This window comes from Trachurus trachurus (assembly GCF_905171665.1).
Source record: "Trachurus trachurus genome assembly, chromosome: 24".
NCBI classification, from domain to species: domain Eukaryota; kingdom Metazoa; phylum Chordata; class Actinopteri; order Carangiformes; family Carangidae; genus Trachurus; species Trachurus trachurus.
In genome coordinates this window covers 13912407-13930334 of record NC_139910.1, presented here as the reverse complement: position 1 = coordinate 13930334, position 17928 = coordinate 13912407, and the positions used below count along the sequence as shown (strand labels likewise).

The following is a 17928-nucleotide window of genomic DNA, read 5'->3' as shown; positions in this document are numbered from 1 at the left end:
ACTATTCTAGGGAGTCCTTTAGGTTCAAGTTCAACCAGGAAAACACATACATGTAACAGATGTACAATGGACTTGGTTTTGTTTTTTATTTCCCAGTTCAACTAGTTTTCTTCAACAAATGTGGAGGTTTGTTTATAACGTCTTTAATCAGTATTTTCATATGAACACATTACTTTTTAATATTGAAGATATTCCTCTTATTGTTCTAGTTTGACTTCTTGCAAGTCTTTTTTCCCACCCTCACTGATCTCAACCATCCAATTTCCAAATGCTGTACAGGCTACATGCTCAGATCAGCATTTAGAGTTAGTGAGCCACATGTTTTTCCCAGCAGTTGGTGGAGACCAAACAATAGCAAAAAATGTGTCTAAGTATCAGATTTGTATTCACGAGGTATGTAGTTGTTTTCCCTGTCAACTTTGTAAGGTGATACTTCCATAGAGTGTCAACAGCTGGTTTCCTGTTCTCCGCACTAAAAATCTTGTATCGTAGACCAATTGCTCCTGTCTCCTGACACCATCTTACTCTTTCTTGATGTAGATCGCATTGCTAGATTTCAACTTGATGAGTATGATGTTCTTATGGAAATGAACACGGCAGTGAAATTACAAAAAATAGACCCAATCACTCTTCACAGTGTTTTCCCAATTAGTGTACACTTCAGTTTAATTATGTCAAAAAGCTCCTCTCATGTGGCAAAGGAAGCAGATGAACTCTTTATGAACTCGGTGAGTGGTTGTCAGGGTGTGTATGAACATACTCAGGGCCATGCTTCATCATGCTCGGTATTATTGTGGGGGTTTTTCAAGTCACTTTGGAATCTGGACTTTAAAATGGAGAAACGCTGCTATCGGAGAGGGGGCTGGTCGGGGATGAATTCCTCGTACCAGATGTGAAGGATTCCTGTATCATTAACAGTCTGGAGTATTGAACGCAGATAACCCCCCTGATACCGACTTAGTGTAAGATTTCCCACACCGCAAAGCCTCCCCAAGCTAGAGCGGACGAATCCTCTGGGCTTTTAGAAAAGTGGCCGCTGAGAAATGGCGAGAACTCAGCACGTAGGCTACTCAAGTATTTTCAACCACAGAAGTTTTGTTTTTAATCATAGTGATGTGAAAACGCAGCCACAGCTGTAACATGTGTTTCAACATAGTGAATTGCATTTGCAATACTACCAAATGAGTCCAGGGAAATCTTAAAATGTATCTGTTATACTTTTAGTCCAACTGGTCATTAACTCTTTTGGGATTTGACAATTACAGTGTGGTAGGTAAATCAGAGTTGGCACATAATGAGTGCATGTATATATTAATTATTTGTGGGGTAAGGACTAGCCTAACTTAACTGATACTGAATCGCTGTTTCTTCTAAATTCCCACCATACAAGAAAAGGCGGCGTTTATAACTTCTTTTTCGAATTAATGATTAAAGCTGGAGGTCAAGGTGAAAGAACCGACTGTATATACAGATTTGCTGTTTTATCACTTTTTTACATTGTAAATTGTCTGACCAACAATTACAAACCATAACATGCAAAGATAAACCATGATTTGTTGTAAAAACAATCAACAGATTAATCAATAACAATAAGAAACATGAGTTGTAGCCCTCACTCCGAGGAACAGCATGAAGCTTATTGTGGAAAATTCTTAACAGGAAGTAGGTGTTGATCTAGCCTACTTTCCAGCGTTTCTGTTACTGTTGTTCTTGGCCCTGGTGCTGGTACCAATTCTTTGACACCATTCAGCTCTCTCTTTCTCTTTCTCTCTTTCTCTCTGGAACCATTTTCCAACAACATCGACCTTTTCTCCCCCACATGCTCTCTGGGCAGTTCAAGGTTGTCACGCAGAACAGGAAGCTTGCAAGTGTTTCCTCATGACATCCTCTGGGGTCACTCTCCTGCTCCGGGTGTAATGTGGCGGGAGAAAGAAACCGTGTTTTTATTGTCTTTGCTGTCGTTAATGTTACTTCTCTGAACGTGCTCCGATCAGGCTCAATTTGCATGGTGTGGTGTGAGTGTACGCCTGTGATCACACAATTCATGGAAATATCCACAAACAGTGTGTCTAAGACTTTGGTTTTTATTGGCAGGCGGTTTCTGCACACAGAGCCAAAGCTCCAGTGTGGTGCTAATGAGAAACACTACACTCTGTCAGCGGTCTGTGGCCAAACAAAGTCGACTTACATTCTTGTGCTCATCCCTCAGGTTTTATTTGTTGCTCTTTACTCAGAAAGCCTTGTTGGGATCATGGAGATGATGCAGCCAAGGCTCCTCAAACCACATTTTCTGCCTCACAGTGCCTTTTGCAATCGCAGAAACTGTTACGGCCTAGTAATAAATTTATGTTTTTTTCATTTTTCACTTATCCTTTTTTTTTTTTTTTTTACCCCCAGAGGAATTTCTCAAGTTTGTAATTTACTTTTCCATTTCCTCTCTCTGTTTCTACCTCTGTTCTCCCTTACAGTCTTTTTTTTTTTTTCATTTTAACATTTTGTCTCTGGGGAAATAAATTGAATTGTAATACAGAAATGCAAAAACAGTGGAATCAAGCATTTCTGCATGGAAACAGTTGTTTTCCTACTGAAGCCTCAAAGACTTGTGATCTATCATGTGTCACACTTTAAGCTCTAATGAACTGTTATTTTCTTACCAAAGGCTTCGTATGTATGATGTTCTCTTGTAGTCAAACAATGAATGTTTTCAGTCATTTTCTTGTTTGTTGAATTTCATAGTAATTCTATTTCAGACCACTTGCTTCAATAGAAATATGATCTAATTAGATTTTCTTTCATTCAATTTAATTCTTTTACATCTAGAATCGATAAAAATGGAAAAGAATTAATGCAATTTATTTCTGCAGCTGGGAGAGTGTAACTATGCTTTATGCACTGTGTAGTTATTGTACAGAAAAAAAAACCTGTGCATCCATGCACATAAATGAAAATGACAAATGCATCATTTATCACTTTAATTTTGTTTGTTTCCTGACTTCCTTTCATTATCATCCTTTCAATCAAATTTACTGCTGGTCGCTGAGTTCTGTAAACAGGCTGCCCACGCACAGCAGACACCTTTGCCAGTAGAGACAGACAGACAGTCATGGAGGATTGTCTGTCTGTAATTTATAACAAGATGAGTGAGTAACATTATGACCTTCCTCCCAAGTGGGATATAACTTAAAAGCAAGTCAAGCTTTATTACAATAATAAAATCACAATATCAGTACTAAACCTCATCCTCTAAACAAACCACCTCCCAGATTCTTTCCTTTAATATTATCTACCTATTATGATTCTTCCTCTCTGTGCTTTTGAAGTATATATAAATCACACAAGGTTAAGGTTAAAGGCATGTACGTAAGTGTTTTTATTGTTTTATTTTTTAAACAGATTACATTGTGTGATTTACAGTGTTACAAAAACTCATTCACATATAAAGAGTCTGTTTCATTCAGTTTGTAGCAAAGCAAAAGATTTCAGCTCTCGACCACGTCGGGTTCAGCTGTTACCAATATACCATGAGTCATTTGGACTAGTAGTAACTCATCTACATTATTTAGCAAATATAAAAACAAACTTTATTCCTCAGTCTGACAGCAAGTCAGACTGGACTTGACAGCTTTATTGGTCTTCTCTGGTGGTCATAAAGAGTTCATGAAGCTCAGACTGTTTCAATCTGCCACTCAGTATTTATCACCATCGTGGCCCAGAGGAAGAAATTGGGATGTTGTAGTTAAGTTTATTCAGATTAGTTTGGTGTCACATGAGTGTCTCATCTCTGTACAGCAAACACCAAACGAGCACTAAAAGCTTTTTCTCTGGAAACATATTTACAGTTTGTCTGTTTTTTTCCTCACCAGGCTCCAATGACAGCGTTCCCATCCGGTTAAGCTGGCAGTAAATGCAATAAATGGGAAATGCGTCAGAAATCGTTAAAACCTCACTAAACAAATTAAATGTGACATTAAGCTTTGGCTTTTTTCTGAAATTCTCGTTTTGGCCCCCAGCGAGAGTTTGGGAACAATGGTGCCACACACACATACTCACAATCCCACCACACACACACACACACACACACACACACACACACACACACACACACACACACACACATGCATAACAACAGTAACAGGAAACCTTATCTTAACAAGGCCGTCATACCAGGTGGACTATTTGCTTAGTTTGGAGCATGTTCAAGAGGCCTGTGTGTAGGGCCGTCCATTTCAGGGGCCCTCTGTCTCCTTGAGAGTCCTTACAGTGAACCCATTACTCAAAAACAGCATTACTGTACAGACACAAACACAGTCAGACCTACTCCTTATTCCCATGATTCCCATGAACTGAGCTCACGCATGTGTAAAGAGGTGTTGTGAGGTCATCTGAAGTCATAACATGACATTGAAATACATTAAATAGTTAGAGCCAGCGGTGCTGCAAATATAATATATTTAAAACTGACTTACGTTTACATGTTGCAGCATCTCGTAATGCATAAATAGATATTGGTGAGTATATGAATGTGCATTATAGTGTTTTTATCTCGTCTGTTTCCTCAGTGACTGAAGCTGGTTTTGGAGCCGACATCGGGATGGAGAAATTCTTCAACATCAAATGTCGAGCGTCAGGTTTGAGGCCTAATGTGGTGGTGCTGGTCGCAACCGTCCGTGCGCTGAAGATGCATGGAGGAGGTCCGAATGTAAGTTCCCACAACGCTTTTATACCATAATACACTGCACTCACTGACGTATATGTATTATACTGGACAAGGCCACCTTTGCCTTCCTCTTGGTGTTTTTCCCTCCGTAATTCTGTCTTAAAATAGCACAACGTGGAGCCATACATAACCCCTCATGGAGTGGAATTAACTAATCGGTCGCATTAATGTGCTCAACATCATAGACAAGCATGTGACACTATTATCACAGTAACAATCACATCACCCCACATAACCCATAACATACTTTTAATGGTCACTCACAAGAGCTGCTGAATTTATTGAAAACTCAATAAACAGACATTTTATACAGTCAATTAAAGTTATTTTTTGTGTTCAAACTTCATTAAAAGAGGTCCAATAATATATTTATATAGTAATATACAGATAATTTGTCTTTTCTGTTTTGTTCTTTACAGTTACCAAGCACTCAGCTTTTTTTATATATGATAAACAATTAATATTTCCCACTCTCCTCCCTTATTTCTCCAATGTCATGTCTCACAGTGTGTGTCTGACTTGAGTTGCAGCGATTGGTTGAGTAGCATCACATGACCAGTGTCGTGAGGATCTAGAAAAGCTGTGCTGGTTGAATTATGCTCTGTCGAAATGTAATGATTCTTAACAAATTATAGGTTTTATATGGATCTGGACTGAGATCTGTCAATTAGAGACCTGCTGACAGACCAGATGACCAGCTGCTCCTCTATTTAAACAATATGGACAGTAGGCCTATACTGTATGTGCATTGCGCAAGTGCAAACATGTGGGACAATTAAATATTTTGGTTTGATTTTGAGACTTACAGATGTTTTTTTGCATTCCCCCATGAAACCAACCACGTTCATAAAATTAAAACAATTACAGAAATCTGCTTAAAATTTCTTGGTATTTACCAGCGTGCATCTTGTTCACTGAAATGAATCAATGCCACAACACGTAACAGCAGGAGTTACTGGCTTTTCTATTGAATCGTTAAAAAAAGAAGAGAAGAAATTATTTATAGACTTGTCAATAAAAAAAAAAGTAAACGGCAAAGAAACCTTTCTGAAGTATGTGATTATTTGTCTTTTTTTTCAGGTGTCAGCAGGCGCACCCCTTCCTAAAGAGTACATTGATGAGGTAAGAGCCATATACTGTAAAGCCTCATTAATGGACACTATATACAACAATAAGAGCATGCACAAACACTCACTGAAATAAAAAAGAAACAAGTTGGAGAATATTTTAAGATGGGGATTTGGTGAGTTGTGTCATCACTTCCAATCAACTTATGCTAATTGGCTCTGTCTGTTTTTATTACATTTAGCGGTAAAGCACAAGACATTTGCTAGACAATTAAAACTCTTTAAACTAATTGGCCCTAGCAAGACATCAATTATAAGACAATCATGTGTTCATTAAGATAACGCTGTTTGTCGGTGGGTCTGTGTGTTGTCTTTTTGAGTTAACTGGTAGCCACAAGGACAGCCATGGGTGGCAACACCACATCTTTTAATGTAGCTTTGTGGCCGTGGACATTCCCAGAATTCCCTGAGGGTTTCCTTTGCCCTGACGGTCTGTAAAGACATGAGCCGGCCCGTTAGGTGGGAGTGCAGCAACACAGTGAGCACAATATTACATTTCACTTATCAAATCTCTTATAGTGAGTGCATCCTTTGTGGTGTGTTCGGTACGGGGTCAGGACGAACTTGGGGAAGTGAGCCATGATTTGACACGTGTATCGAGAGATTAGCGTGTGATGCAATAAAAGGGAAGTTTCAAACTGTATTCGGTCTTTCTGCCTCGGGCCTCCAGCTGTATTCTCGCTGACATTTAATTCCCCACCCATATGCACAAATACATCGCCCACTAACATGGTTATGGGCGTTCATTCGATTAACAGCACAAATAGAAACCTCTTCCGGGTATGTGGGCCCGAGCTGAGTGGAGGTGGGATTCTTTCGCTGTGTGTGTGTGTGTGTATGTATATGTCCATATCTGGATAGAATCACTGGTCTCTGAGGCAGGTTCAGCTGAGTAAATAATGAAGCAGTATAAGTTAATTGTGTAGCTTATAATGAGAACCAGAAGTACTGGAGAAAACAGAGCCAGGGAAATGAATTTATGGGACCTGTATGGCCTTTCTGCTCTGAGCCTGCGGCTGCACACACACACACACTAACGCACACGCTCATTCACATACACACACGGGTTTTAAGATTGGATTACTGTGGTCAATCTCAGAGTAGTTGAATGAATATGCTGTTAATGTGCTTTGGAGTAACTGCAGTTCTGCACGTTGTGGTTTAAAATATGAGAAGGATTAATGAGTAACTGTGCATACCAGGATACTGTGACAGCTTTATTCTATAGTGTAGTACATTACCAGACCAAGTTCAATGACTTCAAAGACGACAACAAACCACATCAAAAGATGCTGTTAAGTTAACACTACAAAGTAGTTGGTGGCATATATTTGGATTGAACCATTAATTTGGACAGCTTCTACTCAATGGGGAAATAGGAAATGAGGTCAATTTAACTAACCTTTCACTGGAATTACGGATTTCCTGTCATACCCTCCAAATTACATCTCTGCAAACTACTCAGCGGTGAGAGCAAAAGTAGAAATCTCCAGTAAATGTATTTTCTTTATAATAAAAGAGGTTTTTAATAGTGTTCTGCTTTTCTGTAAAAACACTTTCTGTAGCATTTGCCTTTTTCATTGTGACACTGAAGAATTTTAGATTTTATTGTTCAATATAAGAGGAACTTCTATAGATGTTAAGTAACTTAAAGGGAATTTATGTGCCTGGACCGTAGAGATGTGACAGGAGTCAACTGGTGGGAGAAAAAGTGGCGCTGATTTATCGGTAATGATTAATGAATTATGAAGTGGGAGGAATCCTGATGCTGCAGTTCCCTGTCCAAGTTTTTATCATGATGTGCTGATGGTTGGACGCCTTTGGCCGACTGCCAGCTGTAGTATATTTTATAGGTCTTTTAAAATTCAATTGAATTACAATCATGCATTCCTGACCTCTGCCCTGTCTGTTTTTCCTCCGTCTCTCCTCCTCCTCCCAGAATTTGAGTCTGGTTGCAGGCGGCTGCCGTAGCAATCTCAGGAAGCAGATCGAGATCGCACATCTGTTTGGGGTACCGGTCGTGGTGGCTGTCAATGTCTTCAAGTGAGATGCATGCACACACACATCCACAAAAACACAGTACTTCTGCAATATAGAGTATATTGAGTATACAGTAATTTGATATATAGAACCAAACAATGCGGTTCAATGAGCTAATGGACTCTCACATTTCCACCGCTAAGTCTGCAAATACACACGATATAATATGAAATAGCTGCTAAGCACTGCTTATGTTTTTGTTTTGTTTTTCAGGACGGACACCCAGGCTGAAATCGACCTCGTGTGTGAGATTGCAAAAGAGAGTGGGGCATCGGACGCCGTGCCATGTCACCACTGGTCACAGGGCGGGCGAGGGTCTTTAAAGTTGGCCCAGGCTGTGAACGAAGCCGCCAGCAGAACCAGCAACTTCCAGTTCCTGTACAACACAGAGGTGAGAGCTGGTGCTGTAAATTCAAAACTGCATGTTATGTGTTTGTGTCCTTCATATCTGATATCTTTGTTTGATTCCTGTGCGACATGCAGTGGTCAGTATCTGCATTCATCATTTTTTTTCTCTTTTTTTTTTTTTTTACTGACTTTGCTATTTTGCCGTCAGTGACGATGTTGTTTTTAGGAGCCGAGCCTGAGAATGTGTAGGTTAAAAAGAAAACATCAGCTGGTTTGAGTTAGTGAGTTCGGGAAGGCGTGACGTAAATGAACTGATCCTGTTACACTGACGTACGTTTGTGCGCGTCTTCATGTGCACCTATTGACAGAACGCATGTGCCTGCATACCAAGAATCCAACAAGTGGAGAGCAGCGGGTCCAGGTCTGATTTAATGAATCCAGCTGAGGTCCAGTTAAACAGATTCAGTGAACTGAGAGAATTACTAAGTGCAGCGTTGCACACCATGTTGATCCTAGAAAGGTGTCGCAATACCCTGCCTTAATAATGGTGCACAGTGAGTGATAGCGTTTTAATAGCAGCTGTATTTCCCATTATAGAATAGAATAGAATATAGAATAGAATAGAAGCTTTATTTGTCATTGTAAAAGAAAATACAACGAAATTGCCAGTGGCCTCTGTGTCAACAAATGCAAACAAATATATATATATACACAACAAACACATACACAACCATTCTGGCCAGCATTATATCTGACAGTGAGTGTGTGTAGTGAAGGGATGGTGGGTGTGCTGTGTGTTTTGTTTCTCTCACATGCACACTGCAGCTTTCTTGATGTCCAGATGAGAGGCATGGCTGCAGATACTATTGTGTATGATCTTGCGGCTCTAAAGATATAGCGTGGCATGTTTCCATTGAAGCGACTGATCTTGCTGATGTCTGACCGCAGATAAGAGTCAATGAGTGCAAGTTAAACATGTTGAGTGATTCAATTTACTCTGTTAAACTCTTTTAACCCTTAAGTCACATGAATGTGTATTCGCTAAATCTAATTTCCCCCATTTCCCTCCCTCTGCTGATGTGTTTCCACCTGTCTCTGATGCACTGTCTGCCTTGTAGATGCCAATAGAGGAGAAGATCAGAACGATTGCCCAGAAAGTGTACGGGGCTGACGACATCGAGCTGTCTCCAGCAGCCAAATCCAAGATAGACTATTACAATCAACAGGTGAGATCACTGCTGCGACCGTCTCACGCAAGATAGGGATTATCCTGCTCTATCTCCGTTCTCTCCCACTCACATCAACCATTAAAATCATTTTCCCCCTATATCCAGGGCTATGTTTCATTGCCCGTCTGCATGGCCAAGACCCACCTGTCCCTGTCCCACATGCCTGACAAGAAGGGTGCGCCCACCGGATTCGTTTTGCCCATCAGAGACGTGCGAGCCAGCGTCGGGGCGGGCTTCATCTACCCGCTCGTGGGAACGGTATGTGTTGTGCAACAGCACGGAAAGTGCAGACTAATGCTAACTTCATTGTCCGTGCATAAGTCACGGTCACATTCCACATGTTTCATCTGAAAATATACTTTGATTTACAATCAAGTGTCTGTGCCATTACCGTCGAGTGAGAAATAGAAACAAGAGCATTATTGAGTCTTCAATCACACTCTGGAACAAAGTATCCTGCATTTTCTACAAATACTCACTGGATCATTTGATTACAACCTCCTAATTTATGTCGTTATATCGGTACTCAATATTTTATGAATTTCTGAAGCATAACTCATTCATTTTTCAAAATTCCCAGGATAATTTTAGGGTTGTATTCATTTAGACATTTAACGATCAATATCAAATCAAATATTAGGAGCAGGGCTAAATGATTTGTGGATGAATTCCCATGAGTCAAAACTAATTTCTTTCCGAGTTCCGAGCCAATTATTTTAGTTTCTTTTTACACCCATGTTTTCCTTAAATATTGATAAGGATAACTGGATTAATTGAGGATAAATACAATTAGAATTTCTTGGTCGATAAGGATGGACAGATGTTTGTTGGGGTGTTTCCGTGAGTGTGTGTTTAAAACTTTGCGTCTATATAGTTGAGTGACCAAGTGTCAAAGCAGCTATGAACGGCTATTTACTGCACAAGACGGTAAATCTAATTTACCTCACCTAATCTAATCAACCTGGCGCCCTTTCCTTTACCTCGTTACTGTAATATCAAGCTCAAACACTGATATCTCCTGCGACTCTCTTTGATCGCTGGGGGCTGTGGACAGGAATTGAGCTCGGCTGCACGTGGTGAAAAGTTAATGTAAAGCTCCAATCGACGCTCTGGGATGAATCACAACCTCTGTGCTGTTAAACGTGGATGTGGTTTGTTGCTGCGGGGTTGAGGCATCCTGCAGGAGAGGAGGTTTGTGTCTGATTTGAGGCACATTTTCAGAGTTATGTCATTGCAGAAATGCTATTTCAATCACTCCTGACAGCTTTGTGGCCGTTTGTCCACAGACGATCATTAGGTCTTGCAGGTGCTGCATCCCCTCATCCTTCTTCCTTCCCATGAGTTCACCTCTGAGCAGTATTTATGGTTTTAGTCCGTCCCCTGCTTTTTCCTGCAGACCATATTATTGTGGAGCCGAGTTTGGCTCGCTGCAGCCTCTTGGTTGATGATGATGGGCCGGACAGGAAGGAAGCGACTTCCTGAGCGTCGTGCCTCCCGCTGTTTCACCAGCGTTCCCTGAGGGCGAGGCTCTGGTAGGCTGAGGCTGCGTTGTCAAACACTGGGGCATGCTGGGAAGAGGTAGCGGCGTCCTGGTGTGCCTCCCCGCCGAGCCTTTGATCTGCTGTGGCCCACGGAGCCGCTGGCACGTTGACGACCCTTGAACTGTGACTTATAACCCAAACGGGAGTCTCCAAATAGTTATTTGAACTCTTTAGCTGTAACCTCTTGTCTGGCAGACTGATCCACAGATCCATTTTAGAGTTAGAGAGAGCCAAGTATCCAGGGCTGCTCCCATCTCTAGCTGCAGCCAGAAATGTGGTTAAAATGATAAGGTATCAAAGTTTCATTGTAGAACATGCAAATAAAGGAAAAACTCTCCTTGAGAAAATGTGAAGCAAGTGGAGGAGAAGCTGCCACAGAGGAGGCAGTGTCGATTTGATTGAAGGTTTCATTTATACTTTGTGTCTCTGTGATGATAGTAGCTGCTATTTCATATCATCATTTATCAATAAATATTGGTAACAGACCCAAAGGTCATGCTTAATATAACTCAAAGATGTGGAAAGAGCTCAGCTGCAAAACTCCTGAGGCGGTGAATGCGTGAGTACAAGGGGAGGAGGGGGGGCTGTAGATGGAGGGCTGGGTTAAGGGTCTTTACAGGGTGAAGAATCAGGAAGGGGCTGATGTCACTCTTCAGATATGTGAGGGAGGGGTCGCAGGCAGAACAATAGATCTCTGTAGAGTTCATATCCCGTCAGAGCAACCTCCACTGCACCAGCTCAGATTTATAAAAAGCCCCTTCCTGATTATTCCACATGGTCACACAGCTGGATAATGGTTAACAAGCTGTACATTTGGCTAAAGGGCGGTGATTCTGTATATGAAAGAAAGCACACATGAGATAAAAGTAAGATCTTAGTTTATTTTTCCTGACTTTGGTCAATAAAGTCAAGTGTGTCAAGCTCCGTTAACCCAGGCTTATTTTGTATCTCGGAGGCTTTCATCCTAAGTTACAGTAAAACTAATGCGTAACAATTCACACGGCATCAGGGTACAGTTCATGTGACCAGGTGTCTCCGTCTCCGCAGCTTCACATCTCATACCTACTTTAAGTCAATTTTCCACAGTGTACATAACGGTTAAATTACACTTATCATCCTAAACACGACTTTTGTCTTTCAGAAAACAGACTAATGTTTTCAGCTTGTCACTGTGAAGTTCAAAGTGCTTCCTCGGTGGAAGCTGTTTGACTCTCACAGGTGAGAGTTCAGCATAAACCCATGAACTCTCCAGTCTCATCCCTGCAGCTCCACCTTTCAAGTCACCAGGCAGTTTATCCATCGATGAGTCGGAGCCAAGAATGTGTCTGCATTAGATAATACAGTCAACATGAGAAGCGTCACTTTGACTTTTGATTGAATTGCCTAATTTCACACTTTCCCCTCCGTCAAACGGGCCATTAATCTCAAATGGCTCAAAGTCTCTACTCACGACTTTGATTTCATAATCTCCTCAATCCTCAGCTTTAGCGACTGTGCCGTTTTGTTGACCGCAACTCTTCTCCGAAGTCGGACGGGGGGTAGAAATCCAGCTACATTGTCTCCTCCAGGGTTTTCCCCGACAAAAGCACATTGTGTGTGGGCATAATGGGGGGACTTATTTGGCCAAGTGGAGTTTCCAACTTAAGCCACGGAGTGTTATGTGTTTTTTTGCAAGTGCCAACTTGTTCTCAGGCTTGAGAGGAGGTCCAGCAGAACAGAGCGGCTTTTGTTGCTTTCACAGCCTCGACAGTTTGTCTTCATGTTTTAGCATCTTTTCATAGTTAAATACGCAGCTTAACATTTTATTTTATAAAGAGGTGTGTAGAAAAAGGCTGTTTGTGAGTCTGAATGTTTTTGTTTTGAGTCAGTTTGTAAACCTCGTCCATTTCATTTTAGCATTTGAAGTGATCTCATTGAGGAGCGGTTGAAGATCCTTCTCACTTGCAGCCGTACTTTTCTTTATTAGGATGGATACTGTACATGGATGTTTATTACTGTAATTAATGATGTGTAAAGATAAGAGACACCAGGTCATGCTTTACAACCAAATTTCAACATGAAATGTGATGATTTCATCATTATGAAATAATGATGAAAATAATGATGAATAATTAAATTTGCGGTTTGGATTTAACACACTTATGATATATAACAAATACCATGCATAGTCTAGTCTTATTGGACATAAAGTGGCTTGACAGGTATGGGTCACAAGGACATGATGTAATTACTGAGCGAGGATCTAAACAATGAAGCAAATTTCAATCAGGAGAGATCAGTTGGAAGTCTATAACAAAAGCTGTTGTGGTTAGAGAAAGACTTTGAACAGACTCCATCGATGTAAAATATTCTCATGAGTTTAGGAGGTTGGACAGGATCCTTGAGATTTTTCAAAACGTATAAAAATGGGATTTTCCACAAGAAAAGTCGAATTAAATACTCCTAAAAAAATCCTGTGTTTGCATCCAATCCTAAAAGTTAATCTGCTAGTATCATAGTGTTAGTGTGGAAATTGTGGAAATTGATTGCCTATAAAACAAGTTGTTATATCACAGACTCCTGTTCGTACTGTACGGACATCATTCTGCTAAAATATCCAAATGAAGTAGTTATGAAAACAGTTTATATTTGATTACATTAGAGAATGTAATTCAGTGATACTGACTTCATTTAACTCCGCTCATCATCTGAGTCATCTGTGGTTACAGCCCCATCGGTCAGTTCAGTGTCATGTAACCTCAGTCACAATGAGCAGATAACATCCGCTCTGTCACACCGGCCGAGCATGTACCGCTCGTTCTGTCCCCTCATTTGCTTGCGCAGCCACGTTCCCTCGGACAGGAAATTGGCTGGTCACTTCCTCCTGTCTCATTTCCACTAATGGGCCCATAAAACTGGCCCTGGGTCAGAGGCAAGGAGGCACGCAAAGAATGTCGCTCCCCGTGTAATGAGCAAGATAATTTACTTTTCAGCGTCAGACGGGATGATACGACCGGGTTTTTGGGACAAGAAAGTGTTTTTATGAGTCACACAGTCGCCTTTGATCAATTGTAGTGAGCAAACCACTTCCTTCTTTCTAATCTGTCACACAACAAACACTGGAGCGACACATTTATTGACTGGAAAATCTAGGTTTACATTTCTTTTTGGCGCGTGAAACTTGAAAGAAAACACTTTAATTACAACGTTACAACGTTACTCACGGAACCTTCAGCCGATATCTGACCCTCTCATTATCTGTGAGCTTCCATTCACATGCTCGATCCTGTTCGAGTCACAAATTTCATTTCAGAGAATTTCCGCCATCAGCTGCACATGGCTCTCTCCCTGATGGAAGCTGGCTATAGCATTATCTCTGTCTCCCTCACACACACACACACACACACAGACAGACAGAAACTGTAGAGGACAAAAAACACGGGGACAAGTCTCCATTACGCCATCCTTTTAAATTTGTTGTGAATGGAGTCGGTGTTATGTAACAGTCTATACGAGAACACTAAAGTTTTGTCTGCAGTTTGGTCCATACAGGGAGCGTTAATTGACAAATTTGGAAATATACGAAATACTTTATATTATATTTTTTTTGTTTGTCAGTTCAACAAACTCAAACACTGTGAATTTAAACAATTTTAGACACCAGTTGCTGTTAAGTTATTGTACACTGGGATGTCTGTGCTGGATCAAAAGCTCTCAGGATGTCAAAGTTAAGCTTCTTACTGGACAAAATCAAAACTCAGTGTGATTCTTAAAAAAGCCAGAAGAGCATGAATCCCTCTCCTCCTGATATTACCACTGCCTACACCTCCTCATATCTTTAAGGCTGCCTTTGTTTCCTATATTTTGCAGACAAAAAAAAAGAACAAGGCAACTTTTGTCTGTGGCTAGATTCATCACTGCTTAAAGTGGAGGTTGTCAACATGTTGCTCATCTGTCTCTCTGGGGTTAAATGAGTCTAGATTATAGTCATTGAACCTGAGGGCGTTGATCTCACTCCCGTCTTTCCCGTATACGTTGAAGTATGAAAATCAAAATCTGAATGGGTTCTCTCTCCGTGTAGAACAGCTGTGTTGTGGTAAAGGCTTTAAATGGAGCTTTTAGTTATTATTATATACATTATAATCTTTTTTTAGCGCTGTTGTCACTGGCATTATTATCGGAATAGTTATGAAACAGCTGCGAGTATTGTTCAGCTAATCCTGGCAGCACCAACCTGTGACAATAGCTGGATTAAATACGTGTTTTGCAATGAAAAGGCAACTTGTTTTTTTTTGGTTTTACTTTCTATTTCTCAGCTTTTAAACAAACTTCTGACCCTCCATTGTTGTTGTTGTTGTTGCTGTTTTCCCCCAGATGAGCACCATGCCTGGGCTGCCAACCCGACCCTGTTTCTACGACATTGACCTTGACCCGGTCACGGAGGAGATCACTGGACTCTTCTGAGCGCGCTCCAGTTAAAGAAATCCATATTGGTATTGTCATAAACACACATTCAATCAGAGTTACTAAAGGAGTTGGCGTTTAGTCATTAGACGTGTTTTACAAGCAGTTATTATTGTACAACTTGTTACATGAAACTTTATGTCCTCCCTGGAGTTTTCACTTTACTACCTCACATTCACTCACTGCCAAGGCTCTGGTCTGCGAAGCGGCACACGCACACGCACTCTCACTCAAATCCATCATCTTGTTTTTCCCCCTCGCAGGCTCTGTGCTCTGTTTCCAAGATCTCCATCTCCATGTGTGCATCATAAAACGCATCCATCCGCTGCAACGCTGACGGGAAATGTTGTCCTGCCCTTCCCAGCAGCTCACACTCTCCCCACGTCACAACAACGCGTTCTGAAAAACAAACAATTAACCAGTTTATGCTGTGTTTGCACATGTGTGTGTGATATGCCAAAGATAACCTCCTACAGCCATATGGTGTTTATTGTATATTGACCTTTATATACAAAGTTAGTTTCATCATAATGAATTTTATGTCTTTTTTATGTGATTGCGTGTGGAAAAAAAGTTCAATGTCTTAATACGGTGCTGCAATATTTATATGCATCTCAATCTTTTTTAACTGGAATGGGCTCAGTTTGTGTATTTATTAACTACGTTGCTGATGTACGCACAAAAAGCCATTATGGTGTTTACATCTCTTTCTTATGAGTACGACTGCTCAAGTGTCCGAACCTTCTGCTAAATGTCCAAGCTGCTGCACTGCCCAAGTGAAAGTCACTACAGGTTACATTCATATCTTTGAAGCCATTTTGTGAAATTGTTAGTTTTAACAATTTATGTGATGCTATAAGTACAGTTTATACAGTGGGTATATTTCTATATATCCAGCATGTTGTATTGGTCACAACTTGCATTGCAGGGTTTATTCCAGTAACAGTATCCACACTAATTTGATATGTTGCATGTGCTATTTTACATATAGCATATAGCACATGTTTGTTTTTTTCTCTTAAAGTTGGTGCTTTATTTCATGAAAGTTTACTAATTTTTTTATTCTGTTAGAAGCGGTTGTCTTCATTTCAAGCGAGGTCACCGGCCTCTGCTGTCAAAACTGTGAGAAACACAGATTATATGCCTTAATACAGTTACCTTTGTGCATTGCTTACACGGACATTGTGGCTGGTTTGCATCCAGATTGCCGAATGTAACGCTCTTTCAATGCAAACTGGCCGCTTTGTCAACAGATGAACAACAGGTAAAATGTCAAATATGACCAAAACTGTGATTTTAACTGAACATTCGATCAGAAAGTAACCACTGTTTGCTCTAATATGTTCAACATTTTGGTTCAGAGGTCAAACAGCCTTTCAAATAAAACGTTTTTTCACTCCAAAACAGTGTTTTTGTTTTGTTACACCCAGCAGCTGACTTGTGGCTCGGCCTATCTGTTGCTTTGACATATGTTGTTTTCCTGTTTTCTCATGAATCTCAAAGGAGAAAAGAGAAACCTTCCTCTGTCTAATTCTCACTCCACATCACAACTTTTCATTTTCCTATTAATTTTCCTGTGTTTTTTTCCCCCCAAGTTTGGCTTTATTCCTGTAAGCAGAGGGGGGGGGCGGCCCCTGTGTTGGAAATGTGCCCAAAAGTCAATGATCGGGCCCCCGTGCAGCACCCCAGGGTGCAGCATCTGTCATTATGAAGTGTTTGGGTTTGCAACATGGAGCCAATGTACATGTGTGCACATGTGTGTGTCTGTCATAGCTGGCATTCCACACCTGCTCGGTCTGTTATTCCCTGTGTTCGCCAGGCAGGATCTGGTGCTTTAACTACAGTCAAGGCTGCAGGAATGCTCTCATTTATACACTGGAGCTGCAACGGCATATTTACTGTGTGTGTGAGAGGGAGGGAGAGAGAGAGAGAGAGAGAGAGAGAGAGAGAGAGAGAGAGAGAGAGAGGGGGGGGGGGGGGGGGGCGAATCCTCTTGTTTTGAGCTGATGACAGATTTGAAGACGTGGTGTTGATGAGGAGGGGGCTTCGTCATTGCTCCGTAATGTGCTGGAAAGTCCCGGGTTTGGTCATGTCGGAGTTGTTTGTGTTGAGCTTCTGACACGCTCTGCTTGAAGCCTTGGGTTCTTAAAGCGTTTGTCTTTTAGCACTCATATTTAATAGACTGGCTAATTTCAGTACCAAGGACAGGTCCCTTTGAATGTGTGTGAGTCACTCTGGCTGGAAAATAGCTCCAATGAGTCGAGGCTGGAATACAAAGTGAGAAAACGTCTCAGAATCGGTGTCTCATTTTGCTTTTTGTTGATTTGATTATATTGTCATATTACATTGTTGCCTTATTTATGTTTTATACATGGTCAGTTATTTCAAAATAAAGTTTTATTTCATCAAATGATCACAGACAAACTGACACAGGAAACCTGGCCTTGTGTATTGGGGGGGGGGGGATGGGCTATTACTTAATA

At 40.9% G+C, this 17928-nt stretch overlaps 1 protein-coding gene across 2 annotated transcripts in view; it reads left to right on the top strand.

The window, feature by feature from the left end:
• The window catches only part of mthfd1l (methylenetetrahydrofolate dehydrogenase (NADP+ dependent) 1 like), a gene marked incomplete at both ends in the record, with an annotated part of 33703 nt that extends 18258 nt beyond the window's left edge, over positions 1-15445 (top strand). For both annotated transcript variants that reach the window (XM_084001074.1, XM_084001073.1), the window contains 7 exons: positions 4560-4699; positions 5798-5839; positions 7784-7887; positions 8098-8275; positions 9351-9458; positions 9567-9719; positions 15356-15445. In XM_084001074.1, coding sequence (XP_083857200.1) covers positions 4560-4699; positions 5798-5839; positions 7784-7887; positions 8098-8275; positions 9351-9458; positions 9567-9719; positions 15356-15445 — 815 coding nt within the window. The remainder of the gene's footprint in view (positions 1-4559; positions 4700-5797; positions 5840-7783; positions 7888-8097; positions 8276-9350; positions 9459-9566; positions 9720-15355) is intronic.
• Positions 15446-17928: the final 2483 nt, after the last annotated feature.